The following is a 14069-nucleotide window of genomic DNA, read 5'->3' as shown; positions in this document are numbered from 1 at the left end:
ATAACAGAGCTTTAAGGAATGTGTCTGTTCCTTTTCCAAGTCGATTATCTGAACCTAATGAGCCAAAGGGAGAAGAATACCACATGCTGACAGTGTAGCCAAAACCTGTGTTGCTGAGTGGGCACTGTGGTACCAATGTACAGGATGTCTTCTGAACAATACTGGACTTTGAAGTTGGAAGATTTTTTTCCACCTCCTTGAATTTGATCCTGTTTATAACATACTTTTACTTAGGGTGTTTGTTCGCCCTACTTCAAATAACCATTTTCTAAGTTTTGAGACCTAATATCAATTTTGTTTTGGGATTACATTCAGTAGTAATGATCAGATGCACCTGTTATGAAACATACTGCTCCCTAATTTCTTTTTCAAATAGCTTAGTCTGTAAAGCCTGCAAGTATGAATTTCTTACATGGAAAATTGAGGAAATCTTTAACACGTGCTGGTTTTGTTATTTATTTATTATGGATTTTAAATTTATTTTTATTTTACTTATGCTTACTGATTCTTTGTATCGCCTGACATTTTAAATTAGTTTTGTGAAGGTTTAATGAAGTTACTCAGAAACAAGAAAATCTTTACTCTAAAACATGTATTTACGTATAAGCAATTTCAATCCAATTTTGGTGATGGGTACAATGTTAAGACAAGGGGGAAGAACATTGGCTAGTCTTGTTTACAAATAGAAGTCAAGAAGGAGAACAGGAATTAAATATCTAAATGAGAAGTAATGTAGGAGTAAAAGAGTTGCTGAGCTCCTTTAACCCAGATTAATTCCCATTGAAGACTTGGTCCTTGGCGTCTCAAGAATTATTTCTCCCATGTGATTCCTTTAATTCTTAAAAAGATAAGAAAAGTTCCATTAAAAGAACTATTCTCAGTGGTGGACTTATTGGATTGATTTCTCTCCAACTTAGAGGACAGCTACAAAGAGGGCTGAAACACTCTATTCATGTGGAGAAGACAAGGGGCAATTGGGTACATATTGCACTGGGAGCAGTTTTATCTTGATATGAGAACATTTTTCTTTTTCTTTTTTCCTGTAGTGAGAACAGTCATTCACTGGAATAACCTCCTCAGGAATGTGATAGAATCCCTGTTGCTGGAGGTTTTTGAGATGCAGTAGGTTGCTAGATAATCTTGTCTACTCCTGTTTTTGGGGATAGTGAGTAGCCATCCCTTTTTCCTCAAGATACAGCAGTGACTTCTTTTTAGAGCAGGTTACAAGGAATGTGTGGCCTTACAATGGGTTATACATAGGAATAATCCATTGCAGTTTGCTTTTTTTGTGGGCTGGTAGTGAAGAGGACTAATTTAGGAAATCTTAATCTTATGGATACTGTCATCTTCATTAGAAATGTTACAGACTGAAGCTAAGAGAGTCATTAAGATCTTTCCACCTCAGAATGTTGATGGTATCATTAGCACTGTTAGAGTTGCTTCAGGGGTCCTCCTTCAGTGCTTTATAGTGTTCTGGTGTCATCAAGTGTAGCAGGGAAATGTAACTTTGAAGTCTGGACTGAGGTTCTGTCAGGTAAATACAAAAAGATTTAGTATCAAAAATAAGTAAAAAAAAACATTCCCAACCTTACTAGGCATACACAGCTATTTAAGATATCACTGTTGTCACATTTTCAGTCATTTCTCTTTACAGCTAAAATAAGAATTTCAAAAGTATATGGGAATCTTGATTGACTATGGGATTCTTGATTGATTAGATCTTTAGGGTTATTTTCAAGAATAAGCAGGATGTTCCCTTCTGCTCTGTTATTAATATTTAATATGTGGGTTTTGGTCTTGATTCAGCTGCAGTCTTCTGTGGGTTTCTCCAGTGTTACTCTGATGCAGATTTGTGTGGCTTTCTCCAATATTATCTGTTTTTGTACAGTGTGCTAGTTTGATGTCTGGGTAGAAGATAAGACTAAGAATGTGTGTGTGGGGAGTTGTGTTGGTTCTCTTTCCCCATTTTCGGATGTATATGAGGGTGGTGGTTTTTTTGTTTGTATTTTGTTTGGGTTTGTTACTGATTTTACTTCAATGCCTTGCCCAGTTAGAATGGTCTATGTTGGGTATCGTTATATGGATTCAGGCTCAGTATCACGAAATGTTAGACTTGTAAGTTGTGTGTTTCCAGAGAGTTCATAGCAGATTTTTACAAGTACAGAAAACATAGGTGGAAGTAAAACCCTAATACACTGCAACCAAATTTTAATGGAATGTTTGCAGTTTCTAATATGGCTCATTGGCTTCAACTGAAATAGCTATTAAAATATTGGGAAAATTTATAAGCCAGTATGTTTTGCCCAGCTGTATTTGAAAGAAATAGAGAATTTCCAAGAAAGGAATCTTGTTTATGGTAAATTTTACTGTGTCTTCAGGACTGCTATGGTTATATATGTGTTATACATACTTATAAAGAATTACCATAAAATTCTCTAAATATACACACTCTAAATGCATGTTTGTTTGTTTTTAAATACTCAGGTACTGAAGGTAACTTAGTTATTGTTGGCACCCAGAGCACAATTCTTATTCAAGCCATACTTGCTACTTTTGGATGTGAGTCTAAGAGCCCAAGATGTGAAAGTTCTTAAGAACTCCTTCATTCTTAGTGTGTACTCTTCATTTTTTTAATTTCCCTTTCCCTTCAGGTTTCTTTGGCAGCAATGATATTGCTGGTGGGAGGGTTTAAGTGGGTGGAAGTAGGAAGCTCTTTGGAATTTTTTTCCCCCAGTACTGACTGATGGAGTAGGAAGTACAATGATAGTATGAACTGGGTTTGCATATTTTCCTTGATGCCTGTGATACAGTTCATAGAAATAGTTTTAGGGGTTTTGTGGCTAGTTGAGGTTCATCATATAAGAACACAAATAAGGAGTTCAGTGGTAGACTTGCCCTTTTTTTCCTACAACCAAAGATGTTGCTTGTATACAGTCTTTCTAAAGAACAATTCTCAAATTGATTTACACATATATTAGATGTCTACGTGGCCTAAAGGTTACTAAAAAAAAATCTCTTGAACCATGCTATATAAGATACTCATTATTTAGGTTTGTTAGGGGGTTTATTTGGTTCAGTTTGGTTTGGGATTTTTTTTTTAAGAATTGAGGCCTATCAATGGTCTCTTCAAAATGTTTGGAAATCACTGATATTTTGTGCTGAAATAAATGACTTTTTAGTCACTTTTGGTCCATTAAGGAAAACCTCATAATTTAAAGATTTACAGATTGTTTAATGTAAATAAAGTGCAGAATGTTTCTGCCATGTATACATGATTTCATCATTTGCATTTCATTACTAAATTTACTTACTTTGGAATAAATGATAAATTAAGAGGAAAATCATGAAATTGCTGTCAAGTTTTTTTTAACTTTTGGAGACCCACAGAATTGCTGTTGTTGGAGATGTAAACACTGTGAGACAGCATTTTGATTTCACACTAGACCTATTTTTAATCAGAATGCCTTGCTCTTAGTTTCTTAGTGCCAAACCAAATAGGTGCTTTAAGATTTGTTTGTTGTTTAAATGCTAATTAAGAATATATTTGTAGATGCATGTGTTCTCAAACCAGTTTGTGATACAGTAAATATTGCATTAAGATAGTATAATCTGTGCAAAGCAGAAGGCATTGCCTTAAAGTATACTTTGTGTGAAACATTATTTCATTGATCTTTCTTTGTACAATATTAAAATCAGTGTTCTATGTTGTATCTTTCACATACTATTTGTAAGCCTAGCTGATTTTGAATATACCAAATTTATGGTTTAGAGCCATAGACTTGTTCCTGTAGACTGTTCTCCTTTTTGTAGGGATAGAGCCTTTATTTAAAAAAACTCCAAAACCTAACCCCAACAGCTAGACATTCTGTGAGATAAAGGCTTTGTTTGCAAGCCTTTGGTCATGCAGCCGGAAGATCGAAATGCATTTGTTATGCATACTTTCCATATCAAGTGTCTTCTGCTGCTTTTGATCTACTTCTTTCAACTCATTTTTGGAAGTTAACAGTTTTTTTCTGAAGCTCAAAAGTAAAAATACTTTTTTTTTTTTTTTTTTTTTAAAGATGATGTTTTCCTAACTCTCAGAATTAATTTGCTATTGCATTGCAAACTGTGTAGTTCTGTGACCAGGTTGAGATTGTTGCTTTTGATTTTTCAGTTTTTAACAGGGAAGCTTTTTTTGCAGGAAGACTTAATTATTTGTAGACTGATTTGAGGTAGTTCCATTCAGGTAATCTTTTATATGGAGGCAGAAAAAGTCTTCAGAATAATGGTTACACTTCTGGTGACTCTGATCATAGTTTTTATTCTTGCTTTTTTATCATTTTCATTATATATTTAAAGTCCAAAATGTAGTTTTGTTTTTATATTAAGAGGAGAGCAGCAGAAGAGACACCTCAGTCCACATGTGATATATTTTAGGGCTTTACCTTGTGATTTTAAGTCCATAAATGATTTTGGCCTATCCCTCTGCCCTGGGATGGGGATATCATTGCCACCTTTAGTCTATGTTTGGCTTTCATGTGCTAGTGACACAGGACACTTTGGTGACTGAACTTGGGATGCACTTGCTAGGTTCCCAGATCAAGTGGAATGTAGGCTGTTTGTTCTCCTGCCATCCCATATTAACCCAGTAGAGGGACCTGATGTCTGGATTTATATTCTAGTAATAGATACTAGTTTTTCCCATGTATAATTTGGGGGAAAGAAGATGTGGGGTTTTGTGTGTGCCTCATCCATAACCTAAAGTGAGGAGGAGAAATGAAGATTTGGTCCTCTTCATTCCGCTAACCATGTCTAAAATGTTAATTTGGCTGGTATGCCTATTTGACAAAAATAAGTGTGCTTCTAGTATAATTACACCTATTCTTTTATCATCCCTAAGAAATACTTTTGGGTAACTCAAACACATTTTTTCATAATGCATTACAATATGCAGAGTGGGTTCAGCAACAGTAGGGAAATGCTGTGTGACTGCTGTAAACAAGTGTCAGTAAATTTCGAAGTTCACCATCAACATGTAGAAATAAATTTCTTGCATGCAAAGCATTTTCCGTTTAGTTTGTGTTTGTGTTAATAATTTGCTTATTAAGCTGTTTAACAGTCCTGTAGGAACAATTTTTTAAATTTCCTGACCGCAGGTTTTTAAGCCAGGACCCCAAGTAAGTATGGAAATTTCAAGTTGTGGGAGTCAGTGTATGAAGAAAAGAATAGGTGGGGGGGTGGGTACTATGAGACCAAGACTTTTAGCTGTACTTTCTTATATGACTAATTTGAAATCCTTAGATTACTCAAATGTGTATGTTTACAGCAATGGGATTAATCCCCTTCTTCTTCCCATATATAAGCATGTAAACTGAAGAAAGGACAGATTAAACATATTTAGAAAATGGTAGTGTATCTTGAAATTAATATGCCCATAAAGCTTATTCATACAAAAGTTAAACCACTTTCTAAAAGCTCAGTTAACCAAATTTAAAAGTCCATAGAAGAAAACTTTGCTGTGGTCATGCTTTCCATCCTTTTCTAGGAATGGGGGACTATAGCTGGGGACTATATAATTAAAATTTTGGGAAGTAACTTTTTTGGTACAATTTTAGTTTTTCGAAAGAAATTAGGTGGATATGGATTCCTCTTCGCTTAAGCAATGGAAGATGGCTGAAATGTCTTTTATAATAAAAGCATGTGGCTCAGGAAACTTATTTATTGATTTTTAGTTTGCATTTATCTTGTGCAGCAAGTGATCTGTTCTATATTTCTCTGTCCAGTGACTGTTAGATACAGGACAAGTTTGGAGTATCATGGACTATGAGTTTGTATTCTCTGTTCTTCTTTAGGGGTGGGAATTGTAGTGGCAGGGATTGGAACTCAGCAGTAGGCTTGTAGGGGTTTTGTATTCCTGCAAACTCTGTGGGTTCCAGGACAGTCACCTTCGGCTGAAAAGCTTTCATTCCCAAGGACTGTGCTTATCTGAGAAACGTTATTTCCACACTCTCTGCTGTGTTTGTATTGGTGTGAGTGATCATGTTGAGCTGCTTGTTCCTTTTTTATTAAGTTGTGACTACTAATGTATTCGCACAAAGGCTTACATAATACAAGCAGATATGGAATCTCAAGTGCCAGGTTGGTGAGTACTCCTAAGTATCATGATTTCTTTGCAGCCACCTCTGTGCTGATACAATTGTATTATTTGGATTTCTGAGGATAATTGAGATATTTCCTTTGTGTTCTTCGGGTATAGACCATTGCATGAGAGTACACTTGCTACATTTCTCCAAGCATAGATGTGTGCTGCCTATATGCTCTCAAATCAGATGATTACAGTGTTCTGTGATGCTTGCCATACAACTCTATCTCTAAATCCAAGAAAGCAACCATAAATGCTACAAAATAACTCCTCCAGTCCCTTTCAGACACCTTGACTCTGTAGTGACAGTTTCTGTTGAGTTCCTGGCTTTCTTTTCTGCAGTGTAAGTCAGACGTGAAAGTGAAATGATGTCTTTATAGCTCTAGCTCTAGCCTTGCTAAATTTTCTTTTCTACTTTTACTTTAATGGGAGAAGTCTAAAGGCAGTCTGCTCAACAAACATAAGATTTTAACAGATGCAGCATTTGCATGTTCTCTCATTCTTTGGAGTGGGTGTGACAAATTTCTTCTCCTTAGTTTTAGCCTAGAAGTAATTTCTAATTAGTGAACATCACAGACTGCCCTTTCAAACTGTTAGGATTATAAGCAAAAGTTTATAACTGTCAGAAACTCAGATTACAGGATTTTATACTTGGATTGATTGGTTTTGATAAGTAGAATTCTTCCCTGCCTGCCATCAGTCCCAAATACCCTGAGGTCATAGCAGTGCATGTTGTGATCTGCTGCATTATCAGCTGGTCTGTTACAGTCGGGCTCCACAGGGTTACAATGTTCTGCTTGTAACATCTGACTGTAGTGGCTAGGTGGTTCCCTGGTTTTTCACCAGAAGTCTGTGATGAATTTTTCCCTGACAATACCTGGATTTGGAGTTACATTAAAGAATGTTCCCCAGTCCTCTCTGTTCTGTGTTTAGCAATGTTTTTTTGCCATGGAGAAAATTTATGTTGCTCTCCAAAATATACTCTTCATCTGCATTTCTTCTGGGGCATATTAGCTGAGTTTGAGCCAATGTTCTTCTGTTTTCTTCTGAACCATCTCATCTATGTGTTTTCTCTTTGTCTCAGTCTGAGGAAACCTGTAAGGAATGTCTAAGCTGATCCTGGCCCATCAAACCTTTCTCAGTATTTATTATAAATTTCATTATGTAAAGGTATCCATGGCTTTAAGCAATCTATGAGATTTTTTCCTGAATCTCAGTTTAGTAGAAGCATTTTTTCAGGCAAGATCACTGAAGGTTTTAATATACTATTATATTAATACTACTATTATTATATTATATTCCATTTTGGATATAATTTTTCATGGAACTGTTGAATGGTTTGGTTTGGGAAAGATCTTAATGACCATCTAGTTCCTAGCCCCCTGCCATGGTCAGGGATTCCTTCCACAAGACTGGGTTGCTCAGAGCCCCATCTACCCTGGCCTTGAATACCTTCAGGAAGAGGCAGCCACAACTTCTCTGGGCAATCTTTCAAGCATCTTATAACCCTCAGAGTAAAGAATTTTGTTGTAATGTCTAATCTAAACCTGCCCTCCTTCAGTTTAGACATTCCCCACTTCTGCTGTCACTCCATGCTCTTGTCAGAAGTCCCTCCTGAGCTCTCCTGCAGGGCTTTCATGTCCTGGAGGGTGCTGTAAGGTCTCCCTGGACTTCTCTTCTCTAGGCCAGACAGCCTAGGGAACTCCATCAGCCTGTGTTCTTAGCAGAGGTGTTCCAGCCCTCTTGTGGCCCTTCTGTGGACTCACTTCTACAGGTCCATGTCCCTCTCATGTTGGGAACAGACCTGGGGTGCAGTACTGTGGGTGAGGTCTCACAAGAGTGAGAGGGCCAGAATCACCTTCCTTTGCCTACTGCCCACATTGCTTTGGATGGAGCCCAGGACACAGTTGTTCTGGGCTGTGACTGCACATTGGCTGCTCATGTTCAATTTCTCATCAGCCATCAGCTCTAAGTCCTTTTCTTTGGGCTCCTCTTGATCCTTTCTCTGCACAGCCTGGATTTGTGTTTGGATTTGCTTCAACTTGGGTGGAGTATCTTGCACTTGGCCTTGTTGAACTTCTTGAAGTTCACACAGGCCCACCTCTCAAACCTGTCAAGGTCCCTCTGGATGGCATCCCTTCCCTCCAGCGTGCCAACTGCACCACAGTTTGGTGTCATTGACGAACTTGGAGAGTGGGATGTTGCTGGCAAAGGTGTTAAACAACAGACCCAGTTAAACAACAACCCTGGTTAAAATACAGATACAGAGAAACACTTGTCACTGGCCTTCACTTGGACATCAAGCCATTGACCACAGCTCTTTGAGTGTCACCATCCACTCAAGTCCTTATCCACTGGTTGGTCTGTCTGTCAAATCCATGTCTTTCCAGAGGCAAGGACAGTGTCACAAGCTTTGCACAGGTCCAGGTAGTTGACATAATTTATTCTTCCCTTATCCACCAAAGCTGTTGTCCTGTCACAGAAGGCCACCAAATTTGTCAGGCATGGTCTTCCCGCATTGAAGCCATGTTAACTGTCACCAGTCACCTCCTTATTTTCCATGTGCTAGTACAGTTTCCAGGAGGTTCTGTGCCATGATCTTGCCAGGCACAGAAGTGACACTGACTGGCCTGTAGTTCCCAAATTCTTTTCCTTTTTAAAAACAGGTTGTTTCCCTTCCTAATGTTGCCATTTATGTGGACCCTGATCTTCATAATGTTTTTATTTCAGTCATATCACAAGGTGTGACATTTGTTTTCTTATGGATAGTAGATGAAGACATCTAGTAGGTGAAGAGGTCAGAAGTCCTTGCTTATTCTTTCCATGTGGAGGAAATAGTTTACCTGTCTTTATGCATGGGCTTGGTACTTTTCAGACCCTTGGGAACTACTGGGTTGTCTCTTTGTCAATTTAGTCATCATGAAAGAAGAGGACCATTCTGTGTCTCACTATTCTACAGACTCACTTTCTGGGGTGTATTACATTTTCTTGTTTTTCAGGCATTTTACTGTAACGTTGGGCTTTGTAAAAACTACGTCTTTGATCTAGAATAGTTCTGATACACAAGAATTATGCCTAAGGATTTTTTTTTTTCTTCACTATTGTTGTAGGGTTTTATGGGTGTGGTGTGGTGTTTGATTTGTGTACAGAAGGTGCAAGATCCTCAGTAACGTGGCTATATCAAAGACATACATAATGCTGATAAATACTGTAGTTGAGATGAGGATTTTAAACTGTAAAATCTTACATGGAATAGATGTAATCAATGGTGTTTGCTAGTCTTGTAGAGTCTGAGGCTATAAAACTTAAAAGTTTGCCCAGGATAAAAAATCCAAACTCAAGTTTTAAACTTGGCAGCCAGGTGTGACTGAAAACCATGAGTCCAAAAATTTTTTTGTGTATATTGTATAAAGAGGTAGAAAGTAAATGAGGATTCTATTGGAGCTATGTCCTCAATTGTTGCATTTTGAAAGACAAGCCATGTTGTTCCCAGAATGCACAGACAGCTCACTCTGGAAGGAGGGATGAGACCATGGTACCACAGCTCTAGGGTGGGGGCCTGAGAGAGAATTCCACTTAGCTTCCCTTCCTCCATTTAAAAAATTGCATATCTCTTCAAAGAGATTTTTCATTTTTTAAAAGTTGAAAACTGTCATAGTTTGTAGACAAGTGTCAGATATTTTTCAAATTACATGTGTGAAGAACTGAATGAAATGCTTTGTAAATTTCTGTGAGCATGAAGGTTCTTTCTGCTCTGCTGACAGATAGTTGGTAAAGCTGTGATGTATCAGTACAAAGTGAACCTTTGTTAGCATAGAGCAAAATAGTAATACATAGCATTTTGGGAATGTTTTCCTACTGCAGATGTTGTCTTTGTGAACTTTCCATGTAAAATCAGAATAAATGAAGTTAACCCAGTGCAAATTTGCTGGTGTACCTGGATTTTCAACCACACAAATGGATCTGTATTTACTTATTTGCAGCTGTTCCCATGTGAAAGAGCTGGGGGGGTTTTGAGAGCTGGTGGGGCTTAGGTGGTTCTCATCAGTTTGTTTTCTTTTGCATGAATATTGGGAAGAGTTCAAGTGCTCTACAGCCTCGTTGTATAAAAAAATACATAAACCGCAGTTTTGGAAAAGACTTAAATATTTATTTTTTAAAAATGAATTGTAGATATGCACAGTCTTTTAGACATCTTTTTTTTTTTTTTCCCCCTTATTTTTTCTATTATTTCTTTTGCTAGTCTTTCAGTAGCCTGTTCAAAATTTTTGTTTTAAGTGAATCACTGGCACTTTGCACAAGTGATAGGAAAACCAGTGACTGGTAGCTTTTTATTCTTTCAGCACTAAATGCATTTCTCCAGTTTTGGTGCTCAAATAAGACTTGAAGCAGCAAATCCCAGCAAATTGCTCTTCTCCTTCATGTGAAGTCACAAATGGCAGCCCTGTGGTGGCTGCTTCTGAAGATGATTGGTTTCTCTTGGCCCCCATTTTTTACCCATCTTGTTCTTTGATTGCACAGGGACAGTTATTTGTACTGACAACTTGCTTTTACTTTGTTTTGAAACCGTGGGGAATTAAGAGTTCTTTTAAATGAGGGTAACCTTAGCCTGGTTTTCTTTGGAAGCAACCTCAGATACATTGAAAGGGTTGAAACAGGTAGGCTGAAAAGCATCTGATGTTTGTGGATCTCTCTGAAGAGGGCGATTTTAGACAAGCATACATTTTAAGATGTTAAAGACTATTTTACCAATAGCCAGAATATTTCTTTCATGAGATGAATATGGGAAATCATGTATATGTATGTGAACAGACAGTGAAGAACAAGCAAGTCTGGTAATAAATTCTGTAAATTGTGAGAAGCCATATAAAAGGGACGCTCCATATCTTCAGGTGATTGAATAGAATACAGTAGCATTCTACTTTGATTTTATTGTTCTTCATTGTTCTTCCATGTCTTAGAAGCTGATCCCTCCTACTCATCATCATTTCTCAGTTAGTTGAATTTTTTTCTGAGATAGTTCAGGTTTATTTTATGATGGATACACTGCTATCTCCAGCTGTCATCATGTTCATTTTAACACTGAGTTGAAGGCTTCAGGATTTAACACTGCATTTTCTTCTGTTTAACTTTCTTTTAAGTTCGATCTTAACTCAGAACTACTTGCTTTTCATTCTTATTATTTGAGAGGTCAGTGAAACTAACATTTTGTGTAAATTACAGTAAAACATTCAACTGTAAAATCGCATTTGTGGATATACTTTGCAACTGGAAAATATTACAGTGAAGTGTGAGTTGCCTCCATGTGCTCTGAAAGATGCATGTGCTTTTCTGAATAGTAAGTTTTATGTAATCAAACTAATCTTTAATTTGGCAAAAAGTAGTTTACAGCAGATAGAAAGGGGTTGGTTTCATTTCCCACAGTATGTTACTTGTAGTCCTGTTGTAGTCCTATTCTGCTATGGTACTGAGATATTGCTGTATTTAAATAATGTAATTTCTTTATTTGATTTTAGGAGAATGACATCTTCCTGGGCTGGGAAAAGGGAGCTTACAAGAAATGGGGAAAGAGTAAGAAAAAGTGCTCTGATCTAACACTAGAGGAAATGAAAAAACAGGCTGCTGTCCAGTGTCTTCGCTCTGCTTCTGATGAAGTAAGTTTGGACTATTTAATAAATTCTTAAAGCTTTATGTCCTTCTTTGTGCGAGATATATTTGGCTTGTGATGCTTATCTTTTAATTTGTGGCTTCTTAAAGTGCTAGTTCGCCAAGAGTTCTCCAAAAATTCTTTATTTTTATTTAGGAAATTATGAAATCCATGTATGTTGGGATGATTTCACAAGAGATTCTGTACTATGTAGTGCCATGCTTTCCTTTCTGTAAACCCTCGAGTTTTATTGTCAGGTCAGTTGCAATGCACCCATTTGAGTTGAAATTACCACAAAGCTTTGCATAAAGGTAATTCTAAAAATTCTAAGTTGACTTGGACTTTGTGTTGTGTGTGAATAGAAGGGACTGGAATATGTGGGCAAAAAGCCATCTTGCTCTGTGAATGCAACATGTGTAATCCAGAATTCCTGGATAAAAAGCCACGTATAGTAGCAAATGTTCACTTTCCAGATTACATGATTGAGTGGAAGTGAAATGCACTGACTAGAGCAGCTGAGGAGAGGTGAAGGCTGCAGGTTGAAGGAAGACAGCAAGGCAGCAGATATTGTGTATTTGAGCAGAAAAATGGACAAAGGGAGAAGCAGTTGAAGGCAGTATTTAGAAAGAAAGAATGATCTGTAGCACAAGTCAAAGGAAGCTCTCCAGAGAGATTTTTCAGACAGCAAAAATGAGAAACTGTTTTTTAGTTTACAGAATGATAAATACTCTGATCTGTCGCTGCTGTAAGAAGAAACTACCCCACCTATGCAGCCTGGTTGCATTATTGCTCTACACACCTTCCTAGTCATAGCTGATGCTTGCACAAGCATTTGGGTGGTTAGGTGGGGAACTGGTTTGGGAAAGTGAATCAGTTTCCTGAGATTAACCTGGTTGGGGCAAAGGAAATGTTAACCCAGAGAGGTTTCCTGGTCAGACTTGTGGCACAGACACTCTTGCCAGTAAGGCTATGGAAGAATAATCAAGGAAGTGGGGAAGATTTGGTGCTTATTCCCACCACCTTCAGCAGCATTAACATTACATTCTGGCTCACTCTGAAGCTACTTGAGTACTTGTTCAGTTACTAAATAGCTAATTGACTAAGTGGGAGATTTCTGAACTCCCATTTTCCCATTACTTATTATCCTAACAAAGTGATGCAAAGTACAATTTTGTTGGTAATTTGCTCTGCTCTCATAGTTATAGAATATTGAGGTCAGCATTCTAACTACCATAGAAGTTAATTTGAATATGAAACAAATATGGAGAAATAATTGCAAGAAATAATGTCTTTCTTGAGGATATGTTTGTCTTTGTTTACTCATTTTATGAACAATAAAATGTAGGACTCAGACTACAGGAATACTGATGATTGATTCTTAACCTCAGAAATTATACTCTTGATGTGTCTCCACATAGATAAAAATCAAGAATCATCACTTAGAACTAAATTTATGTTATATAGAGAAATTTAGTTGCAGAGCAAAAGGGAGGAGGTGAATTTAATAATAACCTATAACAGAGAAGGGAAGAAACTATTCAACTACAGTTTTGAAAGAATAAAAATACTTTGGACCTGAAAGGTTGAAAAATAACTTCACTTTTGACCCCTGTCACCTTATCAAATTTTTAGTGTTCAACATTAACCTATAATCTGCAGCCTGTAGACTTGAGTTATTTCAGAGCTGTTTTGACTTCTTTTGCCTGCTTAGACAATTAAGCTTGCACATTTATTGTCATTAATGAAATTGCAGTCATAATTTTTATAATATATATTCAAACACAGAATTGAACCTTTAAACCTTTTTTAAAAAGCTTTTACTTAAAGCTCCTCTGTAGGTAGTTTAACACATGCATTGCATGAAAGAAATACACTTTATTTTTTCCTCCAGAATTAAAGAGAAGGGTGATCCTGCTTAAATGCTAGTAATACTTTAAAGTAACTTGTAAGATATCTCTTATTTCTGAGTTTTCAAACACATTTCTCATGTTGTTGGGTTTTTGTATGCAAGTTTGTGTGCTGATCTGACGGCAATAATGAATAGATTTTGGACTGTGAAAGATGTTAAAATGCTATTTCTGCTGAGGCATTCAAGTTGCTCCATACAGTGTTCATGGTTTTGTCTCTACAAAAAGATAAAAATATTCTGTAGTTGAAATTGTAGATCAGTTGTGTGTAAGGAGTATTTATAAAAATTGTTGAGATACAAATAAATACTTTTTTCCAGTCCCACTTGAATTTTTAAAATAGTTTTTTGAATAATCTGAAAAATGTTTACCTGTGATTCTTTTTCTGTTG

At 36.9% G+C, this 14069-nt stretch overlaps 1 protein-coding gene across 8 annotated transcripts in view; it reads left to right on the top strand.

The window, feature by feature from the left end:
* The window catches only part of KIAA0232 (KIAA0232 ortholog), a 63924-nt gene that overhangs the window by 19894 nt on the left and 29961 nt on the right, over positions 1 to 14069 (top strand). For all 8 annotated transcript variants that reach the window (XM_086891233.1, XM_086891232.1, XM_086891234.1 and 5 more), the window contains one exon: positions 11641 to 11778. In XM_086891233.1, the coding sequence (XP_086747359.1) occupies positions 11731 to 11778 (48 nt within the window). In that variant the 5' untranslated portion in view covers positions 11641 to 11730. The remainder of the gene's footprint in view (positions 1 to 11640; positions 11779 to 14069) is intronic.

The sequence above is a fragment of the Cyanistes caeruleus genome, chromosome 5 (assembly GCF_971803275.1).
Source record: "Cyanistes caeruleus chromosome 5, bCyaCae1.hap1.1, whole genome shotgun sequence".
Classification (NCBI taxonomy): domain Eukaryota; kingdom Metazoa; phylum Chordata; class Aves; order Passeriformes; family Paridae; genus Cyanistes; species Cyanistes caeruleus.
The sequence above is the reverse complement of the archived record's forward strand: the minus strand, read 5'-3'. Positions and strand labels throughout refer to the sequence as shown.